Here is a 23296-nt window from a genome sequence, read left to right on the forward strand (position 1 = left end):
GTCAGCAGAGGCTTATTGGACAGGTTGAGAACGAAAGGCTGTCCAATTCAGTTTCCAAATGTTACTTTATGTAAAAGATACAGATTTACTCTTCAGTTTATTTCTTGTGCCACAAAATATTTGAGTGATAATACAATTATTATAATCAGTGGTACTGAGTGCAGCTAAAATTGCTGAACTTCATTGACTCCATGGCCCAGTGAGATCCCTATCAGACTATATACTGAATTTGATGCCGAGTTTGTTCTCATTTAATCCACAACATAGCACAGATTCCTTGAAAGGAAAAAACTATGTACAAGAAGCACAATAGTAATGATCCACAAAACTATCATCCAATCTCATTTATGTCTGCCTGTTGTTTGTGAAATAGAATTATATCTGCATGCCAAACAGTGAGCATTCCAAAAACATCAATCATGCAAAACCCAATATGTGCTTTCCTCATGTAGCACCCTGAAAGCCATGAGTAAAGGAAATCATGGAAATGCCATATTTCTTGATCTCTATAAAACATCTGACTCAATACCACACCAGTATTTGTTCACTAAAATACAGGGGTGGGCAAAAATACTGAAATACCAGAACACAACATGTCACTACGCCTAATACAACGTAGGAAAGCTGTTGCCCTTGAAAACAGAATCTGATCGTCTTGGAGTGGGTAAATAAGGGTCCTGTATGGTTTTCATGGGAATCTTATAGTATTCTTCCTGCAAAATAGTGGCAAGTTCAGGTAACAATGATGGAGGAGGATAGCCATCATAGCTTCTTTGCCATGTGTACCACAAAGGCTCACTAATATTGAACTGGTGACTGCAGTACCTAGGGAAGATGCAACAATTTATCATCATGGTCACAAAACCAGTCATGGATTATGTGAGAAATGTGAACAGGGGGCCTGTCATCTTGGAACACAGTGTCACCACTGCAAAACAAATATTGTGCCATGGGATGAACCTGATCAGCCAAAATCTTCATGTAATCCTTGGAAGTAATGTGATCCTGCAGAGTAACCACAGGGGCCATTATATAGCTGCACAAACCATCACTGTACCCCCACCTTTTTTTCACTTTTGGCAACAAGCACTCTGCATCACAGGCTTGGGATGGTGTACACCAGATGTATACTTGGCTGGACGCTGGAAATAGCATGAAACAGGAGTCATTTAAGCAAATAACTTTCTTCCACTGCTCCTTAGTTCAGGTCTTATAGCATTGGCACAATGTTTTCCTGTCATGGGCATATGCATAACTGAATTGTTGTTTTGGAATTCCAGCTTATACCGAAATTCCCAGCTTATGGAGCTCCCGACATGTTGGTTTCATGCTAACTTGGTTTGCGAGTGTGACATTCAGTTCTGCAGTGACTTTTGTAGCTGGCATCCTATTTATTTTTCGTCAAAATCTTCTTCAACGACTTTCCGCCATGATCACTCAACACAGGCTTCTGACCACATTGTGACTTAGCGGATGGAATTATTCTGCTTTCCCTGTATGCCGTATAAATCCTTAGTATGTTGTTGTTGTGGTCTTCAGTCCAGAGACTGGTTTGATGCAGCTCTCCATGCTACTCTATCCTGTGCAAGCTTCTTAATTTCTCAGTACCTACTGCAACCTACATCCTTCTGAATCTGTTTAGTGCATTCATTTCTTGGTCTTCCTCTATGATTTTTACCCTCCACGCTGCCCTCCAATACTGGTGATCCCTTGATGCCTCAGAACATGCCCTACCAACCGATCCCTTCTTCTAGTCAAGTTGTGCCACAAATTCATCTTCTCCCCAATTTTGTTCAGTATCTCCTCATTTTTTACATGATCTACCCATCTAATCTTCAGCATTCTTCTGTAGCACCACGTTTCAAATGGTTCTCTTCTCTTCTTGTCTAAACTGTTTATCGTCCATGTTTCACTTTGATAGATGGAAACATTCCATACAAATACTTTCAGAAAAGACTTCCTGATATTTAAATCTATACTTGATGTTAACAAATTTTTCTTCTTCAGTAACGCTTTCCTTGCCATTGCCAGTCTACATTTTATATCCTCCCTACTTCGACCATCAACAGTTATTTTGCTCCCCAAATAGCAAAACTCCTTTACTACTTTAAGTGTCTCATTTCCTAATCTAATTCCCTCAGCATCACCCGACTTAATTCGACTACATGGGTTATGGAGGAGATTGGGGCAGGGAGGAAGAGGGACAGCAGAGTCTTCACATGCTCGCAGGAGCCCTGCATGATACTGGGCAGATGTACTAGTTTCTTTGGCTCTTCAGTGTATTTGGAATGGGTCCCACACACTTGAGCAATCTTCTAAGTCAAGATTCGCAAGTGACTTGTCAGCAGTCTCATTTATAGACAGACTGCAGTTTCTCCATATCCTGCCAACAAACCAAATTTGCCAGCTGTGTTACAAGTGAATAAGCCTCTGTGATCATTCTGTTTCATATCCCTACAAACCATTACACCCAGGTGTTTGTATGAGTTGACTGAGATTCATTATAGACAGCTGTATTATTTATGAAAAGACTGAGGCTGCAGTTAATATTGTCCACTACCAGATCATTAATATACAAGATGAACAACAGAGGTCCCAACACAGTTCCCTGCGACACACATATACATCTACTTCTGCTAATTACTCTCCATCCAAGATAACATGTTGTGTCCAGCCAACAGAAATCCTCTACCCCATTACAAATTTTGTTTCGTAACCCCTGTAAACGTACAGGGGTTGAACAAAAATAGGGAAACACTGAGAGAAATGAATACCTGACCATAACAGTAGTTGCTAGCCAAGCCTGCAGTTGGCATTGCTTTATCTAACCATGAACAGCAAATGTGCAATGTCCTCAATATATTGCAAGTTTCAGTTGCGGTGAGAAAAGTGTTCTTTGTAGTTGTAGGTGCATTATGCCTGAGCTAAGTGAATCAGATGTGGGCATATTGTTGGTGCTCGTATGATGGGTGTTTCCGCAACCAAGATAGCTAAAGTATTCGGTATTTCAAGAGGCATCATACCAAGATGAAATAGGAGATATGATACTGCATGAAGAGTTTGACAGAGCATTGAAAGACCTAAGTCGAAACAAGGCCCTTGGAGTAGACAACATTCCATTAGAACTACTGACAGCCTTGAAAGAGCCAGCCCTGACAAAACTCTACCATCTAGTGAGCAAGATGTATGAGACAGGCGAAATACCTTTAGACTTCAAGAAGAATATAATAATTCCAATCCCAAAGAAAGCAGGTGTTGACAGATGTCAAAATTACTGAACTATCAACTTAATAAGTCACAGCTGCAAAATATTAACTCAAATTCCTTACAGACGAGTGGAAAAACTGGTAGAAGCCGACCTCGGGGAAGATCAGTTTGGATTCCCTAGAAATGTTGGAACACGTGAGGCAATACTGACACTACAACTTATCTGAGAAAATAGATTAAGGAAAGGCAAACCTATGTTTCTAGCATTTGTAGACTTAGAGAAAGCTTTTGACAATGTTGATTGGAATACAGTCTTTCAAATTCTGAAGGTGGCAGGCGTAAAATAAAGAGAGTGAAAGGCTATTTACAATTTGTTCAGAAACCAGATGTCAGTTATAAGAGTTGAGGGGCATGAAAGGGAAGCAGTGGTTGGGAAGGGAGTGAGACAGGGTTGTAGCCTATGCCCAATGTTATTCAATCTGTATATTGTGCAAGCAGTAAAGGGAAGAAAAGAAAAATTTGGAGTAGGAATTAAAATCCATGGAGAAGAAATAAAAACTTTGAGGTTCAAATAAAATTGTACCAGTGAAAAAATGGTCCTGTTGGAGCACAAAATGGCAAATTTGTTCCTCTTTACAATATACAGACAGAAAAATGGAGAACCAGCTGCCTCAATCCTCATTCTGCCTTATACACCAAAACATATTTGTGCTCTTTTAACACAGAACTTTCTAAATCCTTCTACTCAGTCTCCCATTGTATTTAAGCCTTCATATTCACCATCTCCCTCTTACTACCACTGTCTGTGTAAGTATCTCTCCAATTGTCTATTTTTAGCCCTCACTGATTTACAGTATATCCTGCTGCCAGTGTCTTCTCTCTCACTTACACTTTTGTCTTTCTTTCCCACTGCCACTATCCCCACCAAACCTTGGCAGCTCACAGACTGTGGGGGGTTCCACTAATTTTTTCCATTGTATTCACATGTTTAAATTTTTGGTCCAAATTCCATCTATGGCTATGTACTGTATTAAAGTTCGCCAGTCTGGGAGGGTCCAGAGCCCCCAAGCATATACACTCCTGGAAATGGAAAAAAGGAAACACATTGACACCGGTGTGTCAGACCCACCATACTTGCTCCGGACACTGCGAGAGGGCTGTACAAGCAATGATCACACGCACGGCACAGCGGACACACCAGGAACCGCGGTGTTGGCCGTCGAATGGCGCTAGCTGCGCAGCATTTGTGCACCACCGCCGTCAGTGTCAGTCAGTTTGCCTTGGCATACGGAGCTCAATCGCAGTCTTTAACACTGGTAGCATGCCGTGACAGCATGGACGTGAACCGTATGTGCAGTTGATGGACTTTGAGCGAGGTCGTATAGTGGGCATGTGGGAGGCCGGGTGGACGTACCGCCGAATTGCTCAACACGGGGGGCGTCAGGTCTCCACAGTACATCGATGTTGTCGCCAGTGGTCGGCGGAAGGTGCACATGCCCGTCGACCTGGGACCGGACCACAGCAACGCACGGATGCACGCCAAGACCGTAGGATCGTACGCAGTGCCGTAGGGGACCGCACCGCCACTTCCCAGCAAATTAGGGACACTGTTGCTCCTGGGGTATCGGCGAGGACCATTCGCAACTGTCTCCATGAAGCTCGGCTACGGTCCCGCACACCGTTAGGCCGTCTTCCGCTCATGCCCCAACATCGTGCAGCCCGCCTCCAGTGGTGTCGCGACAGGCGTGAATGGAGGGACGAATGGAGACGTGTCGTCTTCAGCAATGAGAGTCGCTTCTGCCTTGGTGCCAATGATGGTCATATGCGTATTTGGCGCCGTGCAGGTGAGCGCCACAATCAGCACTGCATACGACTGAGGCACATAGGGCCAACACCCGGCATCATGGTGTGGGGAGCGATCTCCTACACTGGCCGTACACCTCTGGTGATCGTTCAGGAGACACTGAATAGTGCACGGTACATCCAAACCGTCATCGAACCCATCGTTCTGCCATTCCTAGGCCGGCAAGGGAACTTGCTGTTCCAACAGGACCATGCACGTCCGCATGTATCCCGTGCCACCCAACGTGCTCTAGAAGGTGTAAGTCAACTACCCTGGCCAGCAAGATCTCCGGATCTGTCCCCCATCGAGCATGTTTGGGACTGGATGAAGCGTCGTCTCACGCGGTCTGCACATCCAGCATGAACGCTGGTCCAACTGAGGTGCCAGGTGGAAATGGCATGGCAAGCCGTTCCACAGGACTACATCCAGCATCTCTATGATCGTCTCCATGGGAGAATAGCAGCCTGCATTGCTGCGAAAGGTGGATATACACTGTACTAGTGCCGACATTGTGCATGCTCTGTTGCCTGTGTCTATGTGCCTGTGGTTCTGTCAGTGTGATCATGTGATGTATCTGACCCCAGGAATGTGTCAATAAAGTTTCCCCTTCCTGGGACAATGAATTCACGGTGTTCTTATTTCAATTTCCAGGAGTGTATATGGTTTCTCTCTCTCTCTCTCTCTCTCTCTCTCTCTCTCTCTCTCTCTCTCTCTCTCTCTCCCTCTCTCTCTCTCCCCCCCCCCCTCTCTCTCTCTCTCTCTCTCTCTCTTTCTCTGTCTGTCTCTCTTACAGCCACTGACTCTCACCCACTATCAATATCTCCTCTGTCTCTGGCTTCCACTACTATTGCCATTATCCATCTGTGTTTCCCTTTCACTGCCACGTTCTCTCTCCCACAGTCACTGCTCATCTCTCTGTCTCTCTACTTCTTTCTTACATCGCAAAAAAGTGCAAATTATATTCAGCTGCTACAGAGGCAGAATGAGAATTAAGGCAGCTGGTCCCCCACTCTTCTGTCAAAAATCTTTTAAAGGGGAACATATTTGCCCTTCTTGTGCTCTGGCAGAAGCATTTTTCTACTGGTACCCATCTTTTCCCTGTTACAGCAAGGTTTGCTGCTTATATAAAATGAATTATATAGCTCTGTAATGTTCCAACTGTTTAATCATAAACTTTGACATATTTATATACTTTGGCACACAAACAACAAATAAAGATGCATAATACAAGGCCACACAAAACTGCCTGCTTTACATTTTTTTCTGGATATTTTGCTCATTGATTGAAATTCATCTGTCCATCTTATGAATTGTATCCTAAAAGAGTAAAAATGTTACTAGAAATATTTTATTGAATGAACAGTCCTTCCAATTTTACATTATTTTTGGCAATCATTTTAAGTTCCTTCCAGGGATGTTAAAAACCTTTTTAGTCCACTTTGTGTCACTGCAGTACCACTTTGGGCATATTTCTATATGCAACAAGTGCCCATTTCACAGAGACAGTGCACCATAAAGTCTTACTGGTAAAAAAGCACTCACTCAAAACATTGTTTGATGACTTCAGAACCCTTGCAATGATGCTACTACCCTTTCCATGTGTTCACTATGTCACTTAAACTACATTTACCCCTCAGACCTTATATTACATGCCTATTTTATTTGCAGAAGTATGGTAACTTTGTACTTCGGGATCTCGATAACGAATAATGATATTGTAAAAAGTTTCAAGGTTACCTTAGAAAATCATCTTAAGAACATACGTTAAAAATTTTGATAATCTGCCATGAACAGAAGCTAAAGAAGTGACCATGCCCACAACTGATATTTTTCTTACCTAAAAATTCTTTTTCGGAGCTTTCTCAGAAAGCACTCATGAACAAGCCATACTTTTTATAAGCCACCTAAGGCCTACCCTGGCTACATTTAATGCAAAAGAACCAACTGATTTGCTCAGTTTGTCTGCACTAGAGGAAGTCTGTGGTGTTTAAATTTCGAACCTGTACAGTAGGATAGCTACAGTATGCTAGCTCTTCCGGTAGGTATGCAAACAGTCACTAGCCCAAGGCTATCTAACACGCTTCACCCCTTACCTTTGTGATCACTAGAAACTGAGATATGATCCACATAAAAGAACATATTTTTGCTCATTGCTTTTTCGAGCATACCATGCACTGTCATGCACTCACAGAGAGGCCATAAAAGGTGACACAGTTTCCTTGAAATTTGATTAGGATATAAAAAGACTTAGAAATAACTGTTTTGCAAACATGGATATCTAACAATTTGTTTTAACCAACAAGTATAAAACAGACACAAGGAGGTAATAAACTCCCCAATGTTTATCCTTGGAAAAAAAATTACTAGACTATTAATATGATAATTTAAGAATAATGTAATATGGAAATATTAAACTGAGTTAAAAACTGATCATCTGGTTAATATTTATTACAGCACATATAAACACTTAGGAATAAAATCAGATAAAGTAGTTGTAGTAGGGAGGGGGAGGGGGAGGGGGGGGGGGGGAAAGAGTAGTAGCACAGCAAGTTCACACATTGAGAGGGATCTGCTCAACAAGAGGTGGTGATGAAGGAGAATTTACCGATTTACCGGACTGTGACAGTCAGTACATATGCACACAGCTGTCATACTTACTGACCTGGATGGAAAGCTCCATTTATTTTACAGCAACATTCAGCACTCTCTTATACTTGCAGGGACATTCACAACATTGGCTTGATGATTTTTATGAGATATGGAAACTCAGAGCAGTTTTCTTAAAAAGTTTTATATATATATATATAAAGCTTCATACATCCTTATAATTATGAAAATAATACCTTATCAGATGATCTGTTTGTATGAGATTCTTCAATGAATTTTCTCTCTTCACCAGTTATGAATTTGTGTTTTGCTGGGCTACTGGCTCCAACAATCGCACATAAGATACCCCATGCCACAGCAATTCCACCAAATATATAAAAGACAGAAGGCCAGCCAAGACTGCTGCTAGCCAAGACTCCAGAGAGAGGCATAGATATGATTGTTCCCAGCTGAGCCCCTGTTACAGAAAACACTCTTTTACAGTAAATGTCCTTCTCATCATGGTTACTGCCTCTTTTTCTTCTTCTAAATATTATTATTATTATTATTATTATTACTGTGGATTCTCATGACAATTCTAAATAATAAAACATTCGTTACAATTTTGGTACAGTATTCAATGTGAAAAGAAAGTTTCCTTTACAGATAGTATCCTAATTTAAGCCAGAAACTTACAAAGAGAAATATTTATATTTTTCAGTTTTTAAAATACTTAGATTAACTTTACATCTTGTATAAGTTTTTAATCTAAACCCAGAATGGGAAACATAAAATATGATGTTCCAAAAAGTTTGGTATTGGTGTTGATTCCATTTTTACCTATATCAGTGACCTAGCTAAAATGTTAAATGACTACACAAAAAAATGTAATGTTGCTGATGGTACTGACATACAAACACCAATTTCAGGCACAGATAAGATGGTTGTTTAGCAACTTATGACAGGTTCAAATACAAATTTTAAATGTTAATCTCAAAAAACAATATTATGCAACTGTAGACAAAAAAAAAATTACCTATAGTTACCAGAGTTGTGCATTAATGGTCTACACTGAATGAAGCACTGTACATAAAATTTTCTGGAGTTCAGATACATAGCAACCAAAATTGGAGTCAGGGTGTTGGACTCAGGGCTCATAGTTCTTTATGTGTGAAACCAGGAGAAAGTTAGAAAGTAATGGACTTTCTGATGAGACAAAAACCGAAACTGAGAGCAGCAAAACAAAAGCAGAAATGTGTAACCTGCTTTCAAATGTCCCTTTACAGCAGAAAGCTCAAGAGTATTGTTCACTTTAATTTGTGTACCACTGCAAAAATGGGTGAAACAATTGAAGTTGTTAAAACTGAACAAAGCTACAGGATCTGATGGAATTCCTATTAGCTTCTATACTTAATTTGAAGCTGAGATAGCACTTTTTCAACTACAATATACCAAAGACCCTTTGAACAAAAAACTATGCCCAGTGGTTGTAAGAAAGCACAGATCACTCTCATCTACAAGAAGAGCATCTTACAAAATATTCGGAGCTCAAACATAATGAAGTTTTTCAGAGAGACCTACTTCATACCAACTAGCACAAATTCTGAATATATCAACCACATGAAACCCAACTTGTGCTTTTCTCACAAGATGTCCTGAATGCCATGGATCAAGGCAGTCAAACAGGTGCAGTCTTTCTTGACTCCCAAAAGATTTTTGACTCAGTTCCACACATATACTTATTATTCTGTTCATTCGGGGTGCCCTCTTGAATCCATGTGAATGGACTGAAGATTTCTTGATGGGCAGGACTCATAACATTATTTTGGATAGTGAGTCAATGATAGATGTAAAAGTAACTTCAGATGTGTCCCAGGAAAGTGTGTTGGAACTCTTGCTGTTCATGTTCTATCTTAATGGCCTAGTGGATAATATTAACCTCAGACCTTTTGCAGATGATGCATTTATCTATGAAGAAGTACTGTATAAGAAAATCAGCCCAATATGCAGTCAGATCGTGATAAGATTTCAAAGTCCTGCAAAAATTGGCACCTCACTTTAAATACAAACAACTTTCTCAGGAGGCCAACCACAGCTCAGAGACATTAACAATAACAGTAACAATATCAACATTCAATAGCCATTCCAATTATCATAAAATTATAACAACTAATGAGGTGTTTCCAAAAGCTGCATAGCTGTATGGAAGTGCTTTTATTTGCAACTACTAGTTTCACATCAGTATAGATGCATCTTCATGTTTATCTGTCAAGAATATGAATTTTTGAAATGGTAGAAATACAGAACCATGGCGCCAGGATTCAACAAAAAAACAGTGACACATATTAACAATGGTTACATGTCATAATGCAGATGGACAATTACAGAGTTCCAGCTTTGAGAAAATTATTCATGTTAAGAGACAAAGCACAATGATGGGTCATCATAATAAAATTGAGTACACCCAAAGGTGCTCATCGCTTGACTGCTGAATGAGCTAGACCTATAACAAAGCAGAGGAAAGAACTAAAAATGAATGAGACACTACTGTAAACAGGGACAAAATGCTGAAAAATTAATTAACATCTAGGGAAAGTTCTATAAGTACATGGGAAAGATCATCCAAAAATAATACTCTAGTATGGGAGCGAAGTGTTGTAAATGGAAGAGCTCTTAAAAATAGCTTACTAGATAACACCTCATAGGATGTATGATAAGATCCTATTGACACCAACTGTAAAAAACTAATTAAGTAAAACTTAAAATCCCATGTAATGTGTGTACTTCCACCATATTGCTAACAGGCCAACGTGGTTAAGCAGATCATGGGGGCTAGCAGTGCAGTAGAAGGCGGAAGGCCATGATGCTTAAGAGAAAAACAAAGTAAACACATGGGCAGCTGCAAGGAGGAAATCATAACTATGAAAACAACTGAAGTCTGGGAACCACATTATATAACTTCAAAAATCTGTAGTTTATTGCAGGTATAAAATAAAAAATAAAACATAATCTGCTTTACATCAGTACTTCAGTATTATAAAATCATCAAAGGAGTAGTATCTGAGTATTATGCAATTGCTAAATTAACATGAAAATCATCCTAGTAGCTAGCAGCAACAATTCAGATCATCAAGATTTGACTGGATGTGTCTCAGTTCAATCTGATTATTCAAAGTTGAGCCTGGGCCTCACTTTAATGTATTTATGGTATGTATTTTTTCCAAATATTTAAAACGTTTCCTTCTGTTCCCTTAAATATAATACACTTTTTTTTTACAGTGTTGGAAATAGAGTAGCCTATTTCTTTTAGATGAGCTGAGATAGTTGATTTGGGGCCAGCGAGATTTCGGTGTTTTTTCAACTGTATATTAAAATAATGCCCAGTCTGATCTATATATTTCTGGGGGCAGCCACTGTAAGCAATATCACAAAACCCAGAACCCTTATATTTATTTTATTCAGCCTTTTCACTGTGCCTTTATCTTCTATCAAAACTACTCAGAATGAAAAATTCTAGATGGATATTTTTCTGATAAACTGCTGAAATACAGTACTCTGTAATAACTTGGCCTGACACTATTTTGATTAGATGGAATTTATGTTTGGCTGAACCAGGAGTGCTCGCTAAATGGACAGAGTGGCGAACCTTTTCATCTTAATAGATCTTCTTCTCTTACTGGTGGCTTCATTATTGATCTTCTCATCAGTAAGAAAAGTCTGCTCATTCTGTCCATTCAGCAAACACTATTGGTTCAGCCACAAGTTAATTCCATATGATCAAAATAGTATCAGGCCCAGTTATCACAGAGTATCTTACTTTGGAAGTGTATCAGAATATGTTGCAGAAAGTTAAAAAAGAAAAATATCCATCCAGAATTCTTTATTCTGAGGAATGTTGGTAGTAGATGCAGGAAAAGTGAAAAGATTGAATACAATAAATAATATCTATCAAATTTTGCTTATCTGGACTATGACCAGTAGCTATTAGGATGATTTTTACATTAATTTAGCAACTGCACAATACTCAAATATTACTCCTTTGGCATTTTTATAATATTAAGATACTGATATAAAGCAGATTATGTTTTATTTGTTATTTTATACCTACCATACATTTTGGGTTTTTAAAGTTACGTAATGTGATTCCCAGCTTTTGGTTGTTTCCTAGTTATTTTTTCCTCCTTGCAGCTGCTCATGTGTTTACTTTGTTTCTCTCTTAAGCACTATGGCCTTCTGCCTTTCGCTGTACTGCTAACCTCCATGGACTACTTACACCACATCAGCCTGTTAGCAATATGAGGGAAATGTGCACATTACATGGGAATTTATGTTTTACTTCTTTCGTTTTATACAGCTGGTCTCGTTAAGATCTCATCACACATCCTATGAGGTATTATCCAATAACCCATTTTTCAGATTTCTTCCATTCTCAACATTTTAGTTCCATAATAGAGTATTATATTTGGATGATCTTTCCCATGTACTTATAGAACTTTCCCTAGACATTAGTTAATTTTTCAGCATTTGATCTCTGTTCACAGTAGCGTCCCATTCGTTATTAGTTCTTTCCCCTACTTTTTTTAGTCCTGGCTCATTCAGCAGTCATGCTTTGTACATTTTGACAAGAATCATTGGGTGTACTCAATTTTATTATGATGACCCACCATTATCGTTTGACTCTGAAATTGTCCATCTGCATTATGGAAATATAACCACTGTGAGTATACATAATTGTTTTTTTGTTGAATGCCAATGCCGTGGTTCTGTATTTCTATCATTTCAAAAATTTGTATTCTTGATAGATAAACATGAAGATGCATCTATACTGATGTGAAACCAGTAGTTGCGAATAAAAGCAACTTCATGCAGCTATGTAGCTTTTGGAAACATCTCAGCATTCTTAACTTTTTAACTGTTATAATTTTTATGATAATTTGAATGGTTGTTAAGTGATGAGTGTTGTTATTGTTATTCACTTTAAATACTCAGAAATATAAATTTGTGCACTTCACAAAATTAAAAAAAGTGTGATATCCTATAACTATAGCAGTGGTGAGTCACTGTTGGAATCTATCAAACCATACAAATACTTGGGTGCAACAATTTATAGGAGTATGGAATGGAATGATCACATAGTCTCAGTAACAGGTAAAGCAGGTAGCAAGCTGTGGTTTGTTGAAGAATGCTAAGGAAATACAATCAGTCTACAAGGAGATTGCATTGAAAATACTCATGTAACCCATTCTAGAATATTACCCAAGTGTTTGGTATCCATACCGAACAGGACTAACAGGGTATATTGAACAGATAAAAAGAAGGGCAGCCTGAATGGTCACAGGTTTGTATGACCCATGAGAGACTCTCAGAAATACACTGAAAGAATTGAATTGCCAGATGAAGACAGATGCAACATATCCCATGAAGCCTACTTAGAAAGTTTCTAGAACCAACTTTACGTGATGAATCTAGGAATATACTACAGCCCTCTCATACCACCTGCATTAGGCTTGTGAAGACAAGATTAGACTAACAGCATGCATAGAGCTGTTCAAGCAATCATTTTTCCTGCACTCAATACATGAATGTAATGGGAAAAAGCCTCAGTAACTAGTGCAATGGGACATACCTTCTGCGACCACTTCACAGTGGTCTGCAGGCTATGGATGTAAAGATATATGTTGACATAGAAGAAGATTCATGCTGAGAGCTGCCCATTGCTTCCTGCCAGTTAAATATGAAGTGAACCACTCACTCATTGTACCTCAACAGCCACAAACTTCAAATTTCTCCAAAAGAGTGTTGTGAACTGCCTAGTCAAATGACTTTGATCACAAAATATTCCAGTATTTTGTCATTCAGGTGGTATAATATGCATTCAGTGAAATGGTAGATGGAATGTTAAGCACTTCTTGAAACCATATTAAGGGTAACTCAATATCTTATACTTGCAGATATGTCCAACCTTTCTTATATGAAAAGCTTTTCCAAAACCTTTGCAATCATCAAAGTACGTAATTCTAATGCTAAATAAATGAATTATTGTCAGAGCTTTGTGATATTCATCAACTACTAAATCTTGTAATATTCCTAACTAATAATAATTACAATTTCAATGGCCTGGTGCAAATCTTTCGATTGGACATCAGTGCTTCGACTATCCAGTCCGGGAATGGTACCTACAGCTTAACATGAAACCTGTACCATGTATCATTCCTGGTGACTCCTCACATTATTCATTAGGTTAAAACACAAACTCAAGAATCTGTGATCCAACTGGGATTTGATCCTGCGACCTCTCAGTTTCCAGTCAAGTGCTTTACCATTAGACCAGCAAGCCCAACTGCCTAACTAATAAAGCAAGTTAAACTAGCTTACCTGCATAAACTATAGTCCCCAACAGCCCACTTTCTTCTGGTGTCACCCACAATGAAAGTAGAGTGTGTATTGAAGGGTACAGGAATCCCTGGAAAGAATGAATGGAAATTGATGAAATGTGTGTTTATTTGTTGTTCATGACTGAACAATCTTTTAAAACATATAATGCAATTTCATCATTTTCTCTGATTAGACTTCTGCTATTTCTGTATGTGCACACTGTACGTTACTTCAGTAAACTAGTGTGATAGTGATTTGACTCTGCTACTTTCAACCTCAACTGAAATATAAAGAAAGCAAAACTGGAAAGATGCACATGCTGTTCTGTTATTTATTGTTAACGGTGTTTAAGACTAAATTCATTCTCCATATGCACCAACCGTTCACTGTACTCCATATAGTCTGACTACAAATAATTCTTTAGGCTTGTAAAATGTAAAACAAATCTTACTCGTAAATAAATGTTATTTGTTTAAAAAAACTTAAGTTGTAAATAAATGTGCTATAATAACAAAGAAAATAAGCAATTTTTGAGAATATGATGTAACTGGATAGATTAAAAAAATCTATTCACCAAACGATTCCTGGAGAAAAAAAAAAAGTTTTCCTTCCGCAAGCTTTTGGAACCAGTGGCTCTTTCTTCCACCAGAAGGTTTGAAAGGGGAGGAAGGGGGAGCTATCCCTTTTCCCCATTTTCCTAAACCACTCTAGTTCCTTTCCCTTCATCCCTTTTCCTTACTCGCAACTCTGAAAGCTTGCATAAGTAAAACCTTTCTCTCTCTCTCTCTCTCTCTCTCTCTCTCTCTCTCTTTTTCTTTACATGTATGTCCTCTTGCCACCACATGATGAATAGATTTTTTTATCTATTCAGTTACATTAAATGTGCTATTAGTTTTTTTATATACTCTGGGCAGTGAAAAATCACACAAACTTAAAAATAAAGGAAACCTGAAAAAGAACAAAAGATAAACACTAATTCCACTATGAAGCAGAAATCCTTTCAGTCAATTATCATTAATTCAGGATTTAAGCCTCAACCATATCTCAAAACTTGCAAGTCTGGTATGAACGAGTAACAAGCACTTTTAATGTCTGGATTAGACAAAAGGCTACGTATCATTCAGAATCTACATTTTTCAATCTGAACTTCAATTTATTCATCACTATTCAATGTAACCATACTTTGTACAAACCAAATTATATACAGTACAGTTCTATGGAGCGCAATGTGAACTGGAGAACAGTAAAACACAAGAATAAAGACAAACACTTTGTATAAACTGTATATTGTATAACTTTAAAACCCAACAGTGAGGGTAAAAGTGTAAGATATATAAATTAATATACAAAATAAAAGTAATGACAATCAAAATGTAATATCTTTCTCTGATAACCCATTAATTTCTATACTGTGTAAAGTGCCTTTTTAGCCAGTTTTGTATAACATTCCTGAAAATCTCTAATGGCACTGTATATGCTTGAGACAAAGTACATTGAGAAGTTTAATGTCTATATTTGTATAACCATTTTGGGTTTTACTAAGTCTAGTAGTGGGCTGGTCAGTCATTTGATTGTGAATTTAACAACAGTGTTATGAAAAGGATTGACTGCTACCCACTGCATAGAGGAGATGTTGAGTCACAGATAGACACAATGAAAAGACCATTAAACATTTAAGATTTCAGTTCAAAGGCCTTCTTCGGAAACAGGAAAGACACACACATTCACTTAAGCACAACTCACACACACATGGCTACTATGGCTGTTTGTTTAACATGTAGTTTTGCTAATTTTCTTATTTGTGTAGTTGACAATTGAGTGTAATTAATGAAGAAACTTCCATAGTCATAGTTGTTTCAAAAGGTGGGCTACAGGACAAATCGTTTTTTTGAAGACACATACAATACATCTAACTTCCTCCTTCCAACTGATGAAAACTTGTGAAATTTAAAATTTTACCAGCAAATTAAATGCTTGAAGCGATTTCAGGATTGCAGCCAGACATAGTAAACTTCACTGCATGATATTTCAATTGGACACCTGCCAGTCATCTTCAGGTGAGCCGTTTAAGGCTGATGGAGACATTCTCTGCTCTGCCTTAGATAGTATGCTGAAACTATTGCTGCACATGCACCAGAATCATGGTGAGAGAAAGACTACACCATTCGGTGGCACTGCCATCACTGGTGTAACTGCAAAGTTCAGCTATCTTCGGCATTGCTGCTCGCTCCAGTCAGCAGAGTATTCTGGTGTCATCGTCTGGAGCAAATCTCAAAGATGACAGGATTCTAAAGATGACAGGATTCTAAACATTAGCCAGCTGCTGCTGCTGCCACAGTTAATTAGATTTTCCACAATGTGTATTTCAATGGATTCTTCTATGACGGAGTCTCAAATGATGTTGCTGTGACTAAAATTAATGATTTGTTATATTCCACAGAATGTCTGTTGGTGATATAATGTTCCACAATTGCAGACTTGCTGGATTGCAGAAGGTGAATGGAATATTTATGTTCCATACAGTTTTCTTTTACTGTGTGAGTTGATTGTCCTATATAGGCCATACCACCTGGCAAGGTATTTTGTCAATTCCCACCTTCAGCAATAACAAATTGTCCTTCACTGATACCAGCAGGAGATGGTGGACAGAAAATCACTTTCACCTGAAAATTACTAAGCATTCTTGCTATTTTGAAGGATATATTTCCAACAAAGGGAAGAAAAGCTATGGACTTTGCTGGCCCATTCTCCTTTTTATTCACTTCCCAATTTTTGGTTTTAACTGAGAATGCTCTGTTAATTTTCCAGATAGAGTATCCATTGTCTCTGAACACTGTCTTTAAATGTGCAAGCTCTTTAGGCAAACTATCTGCATCCAACACTATGTGGGCTCTGTGTACAAGGGTTTTAAGCATACTAATAGTTTGGGATGGGTTGCGACAACTTTGAGAGTGTAAGTACAAATCAGTTTGAGTGGGCTTATGATAAAATGTCCCAGAAAGCTGTCACTCTTCCATCTAACCAAAGCATCCAGGAATAGGAGACAACTATTTTACTCTAATTGCACAGTAAAATGAAGGTTCTCATGAATGGTGTTAAGATGATGTAAAAACTCCATTAACTTATCTTCACTGTGGGATCACAGTATGAAAGTATCATCCACATACCTCCAAAAAACAAGTGGTTTAACAAGCACTGACTCAAGTGCCTTTCCTCAAAATCCTCCATATAAAAGTTAGCAATGAGGGCAGACAAGAGGCTGCCCATGGTGATGCCATCAGTCTGTTCAAAATATTCTTGGTTAAACATAAAATATGTTGAGGAAAGAATATGCTGAAACAAAGCAGTGATGCCAACCTGAAACTGTTCACCAATCAGCACTAAAGAATCAGCAAGAAGTACCACTCCAAAAAGATGCACTACATCAAAATTCACTAAAAGATCTAAACTACTTGGGTGGAGAGCCACTGGTCTGTTAACAAAATCAGCTGAGTTCTGTGTATGGCATGGACATTTGCCAACCAATGATCTCAGCAAGAAAGCAAGGTATTTTGCTAAATCATATTTGGGAGTGTCAATATTACTCACTGTAGGCTGTAAAGGAAGACCAACTTTGTGCCAAAGAAATAAGAAGGAAACTTGCTTTGCTCTTTTGAAAACTCTTCCTCAGTGCAGTAATTTAACCTCTGAAGAAAGGGTAGCACCATGAAATCTCTGAGAGGAGCTGGACATGGTGGTGTTAAAGACCTTATAGTTAATATTTGGAGAAGATGTATGACCTACTTAGTGATACTATGTATTGCCAGATTGATTATGACCAGACAGCACATGTGGAATGGAAGACATGTACACTCCTGAATTTTCCCTCATTATCTCCAGAGACCATCAAGCAGTTAAGACCACATGGCAGTGTACTACCAAGACTGTAAAATCTTCCTTAGGCACATGTGGTACCCACTACTATTAAATTTCCACACCGAGCAATGACATGCTCCTTTATGAGCAGCCGAGAAACGCATTGTTGGCCACACTTCTCCATGCGTGGCCCCCTATCAACATTGCAGGCTGCCTTTGCGTGCATGTGTTTCAAAACTCATCAATTGGGCACCCATAACACTCAGTGATTGGCTGAGAAAATACAGTGACCGCAGCTGCCAGTTCCATTAACTATGGAGCCTTATCTAATGCCACTGCTGATGTCTACAAACCAGGTTTCATCATGCTATGTTTCTACTCCACAACTCAGAAATGTGATGCTGTGATAGACCTGCTGTTCAATGTTGATTCAGCTGCTCTTTGGACTTGCTATTCTGGAACTTGGTCTCCAATGTTCATTAGGCTTAGTATGTCAATTGACTTGTGACTTCTGCCAAAATTCTGCATTTCACTTGCACTTCCTGGATGTTGGGACAATCACCATCAATTTATACAGGGTGTTAAAAAAAGGTACGGCCAAACTTTCAGGAAACATTCCTCACACACAAATAGAGAAAAGATGTTATGTAGACATGTGTCCGGAAATGCTTAATTTCCATGTTAGAGCTCATTTTAGTTTCGTCAGTATGTTCTTCCACCTACGCTCAATGGAGCACGTTATCATGATTTCATACGGGATACTATACCTGTGCTGCTAGAACATGAGACTTTACAAGTATGACACAACATGTGGTTCATGCGTGATGGAGCTCCTGCATATTTCAGTCAAAGTGTTTGTACGCTTCTGAACAACAGATTCGGTGACCGGTGGATTGGTAGAGGTGGACCAATTCCATAGCCTCCACGCTCACCTGACCTAACCCTCTTGATTTTCATTTATGGGGGCATTTGAAAGCTCTTGTCTACGCAACCCCGATACCAAATGTAGAGACTCTTCGTGCTCGTATTGTGGATAGCTGTGATACAATATGCCACTTCCAGGGCTGCATCAGCACATCAGGGATTCCATGCGACAGAGGGTGGATGCATGTATCCTCGCTAACGGAGGACATTTTGAACATTTCCTGTAACAAAGTGTTTGAAGTCACACTGGTACATTCTGTTGCTGTGTGTTTCCATTCGACGATTAATGTGATTTGAAGAGAAGTAATGAAATGAGTTCTAACATGGAAAGTAAGCGTTTCCGGACACATGTCCACATAACATATTTTCTTTCTTTGTGTGTGAGGAATGTTTCCTGAAAGTTTGGCCATACCTTTTTGTAACACCCTGTATAATTTTCCATGAAATGTTCATCTACAGCTTGGCACTTGGTAACAGAATTATTTGTATCAGTATTGTATCAATAAACTGAGAATGGTGATATGTTTGTTGTGTTATGCCTAGCTATCCAGCAATAAAAGGGTGATGAGCCAGTAACCACCTACATCGGAAACTCTACTCGTGCAACATATTCATCAGCAGGATGAAGACCAGAAGCTGCTACTGAACACCCTCCAACCATTTCTTTAAAGCTTACTACAGTCGCAAGCAACACAGCAAGTGTCGGCTTTACCTTCCTTTGACAAGCCTTTAGAGGATTGGAAAGCCTGCAAATCAAGATTACTGGAGCATTTCCATGCATTTAAGGTAACTGCTGCCGGCCCCATGAAATCTTTGTTTATGTCATGGTCAAAACCCAAGAATTACTGGCTACTGCCCAAATTGGCCCCCTTATCTAAGCCTTAAGAGCTCATCTTTTCAAATATTTGTTTGTTGCAGACTAAATATTACCAGGGGCATTATTTCCTCCTGGATAACATTTTACTGATGCAAGAAAAAGCTAAACCAGACTCATAGAGAATTGGGCTTAGAGGTGCTAGATTTAGCACTAAAATGTCATTTTGTTACCCCTAAAAGTAAGGAGTCATATGCAGAAGATATGATCAGGGACATGGTCATCCACGGTACTCTAGACAGGGATCTTCAGCATGAGGCACTTCAACTTGATGACCCATCATTAGACAGAGTTTTGGACTTAGCACAAAGCTTCAAAGTGACCCGAGCAGTAGGCAATAAACTGGAGTTGTGGATCGACATGTAACGTTAATGTAAACACATCCAAACCAGCAACCAATGACCACACTAGGACATTGCAACTGTACAAGTGAGATGCTGTCTCATTAACCAACAAAGTCCTCCATCCCACTTGAGCTGATCAAATCAGTCTTGGGTACTGAAACGATTGCCGTCATGTCTAGATTGTTTTAAAAAACATCAACGTAAAGGCTTAGGATGGATGTTAATCTGGTAGCCACTATAGACCATCAAAAGACCTTGCATAACCTTTTCAGAGAAGTCCAAATTGCAGAGAAACCAGGTCAATTACAAGTACAATTGGCACAGCCATGAGCATGCTGAACTACGGTACCTATTTGGAACTTGGTGTTCCTCCCTTGCAAGAAACAGAGAGACATCTAATGATGTATAATGAACATACCATCCCAGGATGTAGTCAAGTTGAACTGCCAATGTCATATCATAATGTCATCCACCACATAGCCGTCTTAGTCATTAACAGTGATTCCACTGAGAATTTGTTTGTATTTGACTCTTTACAGAACTTTGGGTTTTCAATAGATGATTCTGCGAATTTGGTATATGAAGATGTTCCATACTCAGACCTAGAGATACTTTGCCAGGATTATGAGGACCTGTTCACCCCACGACTTGGCACGGCAGATGATTTTGAGGTGCACATTACACTGAAATATAATGCATGGTCTCAGTACTTTCGAGCCCACATCATTCCATTGGCTCTCAGAGACCAAGTAAAGGAAGAATTGGATTGCCTAACTGCAATTGGAGTTCTAGAACCTATTCCTTCTAGTCAATTGGCTACCCGATTAGTCATAGTGTGAAAGCCATTGGAGGAGATCTGCCTGCACAGCGATTTCAAAGTAACTGTCAACACCCATTCAGAGATTGAGACATATTCTATTCCGAAGCCAGAAGAATTATTGTCAGAATTAAAAGGTGGACACTTCTTCTCTAAAATAGACCCAGTGGATACATACCTCCAACTTCCACTTGATGCAGAATGTCAACAGTTTCTTACACTTAAAGTGCCACATGGGCTTTATCATTTGAAATGCCTAATGTCTGGTATAGCAAGTACCCCCACCATCTGTCAGCGGTTTTTGGAACAATTAGTACTAAAAGTGAATGTAAGCATTAACTATTTGGATGAGATCATTGGAACAGGGAGAATCATGGAGGAACACCTTCACAATCTGAATTATTTATTCAGTGTCTTAAGGGAAGCTGGCCTAAAATGAACAAAAGAAAAATGTTGTTTTTCCAGCCCAAGACTGAGTACCTTGGCCACATCATTTCCAGCTCAAGCATTTGTCCACTGGATGAACACGTCGAAGCCATAATCAAACTTCCCAGACTAATAATGCTTAAGCAATTTGTTCCTTTCTGTGGAAGATATCATGTTATCAAAAGTTCTTACCCACAACAGCAACAGAAACTAACCCCTCGTGCCACTTGTGCAAGAAAGGAGTGCCTTTCCACTGGACACCAGCTTGGAAGTGGATCTTCCACAGGTCGAAATCCCAGTTGTTGATGGCCCCGTGCCTCGCACATTTTGATCCAACAAAGTAGATAGTTATTGCAATGGACGCATCTGATCAGAGCGGTCCTGGCACACAAGGGGGGGGGGGGGGGGGGTGGAGAGATGGCTCTGAGCAACCCATGACCTATGCACAAAAACATTGACTGACAGCCAACACAGAAATTCCCAAATAGAAAAAGAAGCACTGGCTATCATATTTGCATTAAAGAAATTCCATGTTTTTCAAAGTTTCACCTTACCACAGACAATAAACCACTGATCTCCTTATTCAGTCCAGCAATGAATATTCCAGACAGGACTGTTCACCACCTCCAGTGCTGGAATTTATTTTTTGTGCACTATCAGTAAGAGATTCACTTCCACAACACTACCGAGCATGCCAAAGCTGATGCTCTCTCCCGCCTACCATGGTGACCCAATTCAGAGTTTGACAAAGAAGATATTCTGTATTTTCATGTTGATGGGGAAGCAAAAGCCACTGCAGATTCTTCTCCCATTACCAGCTTCCAGGTCCCAGACACAACTGGTCGCGATGACGTACTCCAACAATTGCAGAATCATATACTTCAGTATGGCCCGAACAACAATCTCCCAAGACTTCTGCAGCATTCCATCAGTTCTTTAATGCTGCCATCAGCACATGTTGACTGATGGAGTAATTTCACTTGCTTCTGATTAAGGGCCACCTGTGAGTAGTGACTCCTTATTCTTTACACTGGCACATCCTACAACTATTGCACCAAGATCATTGGGGGGAGGAGGAGGGGGGGGGGGGGGGGGGGGGGGGGAAGGAAGTACCCCGAACTATACTCCTGACTCACAGGTTCACTTACTGGCTGGGAATGAACCAGGATATTGAATGACTCACCCAAACATGTCCATCCTGCCAAAGCCAGCAGGCAGCCCCATGACATTCATTTGCTTCTTGGCTACCCTGTGCTTACCTGTGGGAGCAGGTACACATTGATTTTGATGAGTCAGTGTTTAGCACCATGTTCTTGATCATGGATGATGCTTACTCCCAATTTCTGTACATTGTCCAATACAGTGCCATGTTAACCAACTGAAGGTCTACTAGAAGTGCTCATAACTCACAATGGCCCAAATTCTGGCATTCAGCACATTCCAACCCCCCCCCCCCCCTCCCCCTCCATCTCATCTACAATCGAATGGAGAAGCTGATAGAATCATCCACACTGTCAAAACTCAGATGAAGAAATTCTTCCAGGATCACTCCACCGATGCATCACTAACTTTTTTTTTGAGCCGTTACGGGTCCACAGCATTCGGAGACAAAAGTCCTGTGGAATAGTATATCTAGGAACACATGATGTTTCCCACTCGGTGTTTGAATCTAGTGACCAATTTTACAATCACATGAAGGAATAAGCACTAGACTGCTGTAAGCAGTTTTTGACATTGTCTGCTGTTTTTGTTGTTGTGAGACAGGAGGTCGTGTTCTATGCAGCATTTACAAACATTTTGAGTTGTACACATTTAAATGCTGTATAACATATTAAAGCTTTTTGGAAGATACTGTTAATTCTTCAGTTTAAGAATTTTATCACAAGTAATACTCTACATATTTTTAGATCATTTACCAAGGAACATGTGATACTTAAAAATGAACTGAATTTCTTTCATCTCTTAATCATTTTACATGTTTTGAAAATGAAAATTTGTTTTAGTCTCCAATAGCTTCTATTTCACAGTGTATCTGGTAACTGGTT

The 23296-nt window shown here is 39.4% G+C and overlaps 1 protein-coding gene across 2 annotated transcripts in view; it reads right to left on the reverse strand.

Annotated features, from left to right (window-relative positions):
- LOC126281617 (putative inorganic phosphate cotransporter) overlaps positions 1–23296 on the reverse strand; it is a 433128-nt gene that overhangs the window by 71792 nt on the left and 338040 nt on the right. For both annotated transcript variants that reach the window (XM_049980742.1, XM_049980748.1), the window contains exons 4-5: positions 14012–14099; positions 7894–8114 (exon numbers count right to left, since the gene is read on the reverse strand). In XM_049980742.1, coding sequence (XP_049836699.1) covers positions 7894–8114; positions 14012–14099 — 309 coding nt within the window. The remainder of the gene's footprint in view (positions 1–7893; positions 8115–14011; positions 14100–23296) is intronic.

This window comes from Schistocerca gregaria, chromosome 1, assembly GCF_023897955.1.
Source record: "Schistocerca gregaria isolate iqSchGreg1 chromosome 1, iqSchGreg1.2, whole genome shotgun sequence".
Classification (NCBI taxonomy): domain Eukaryota; kingdom Metazoa; phylum Arthropoda; class Insecta; order Orthoptera; family Acrididae; genus Schistocerca; species Schistocerca gregaria.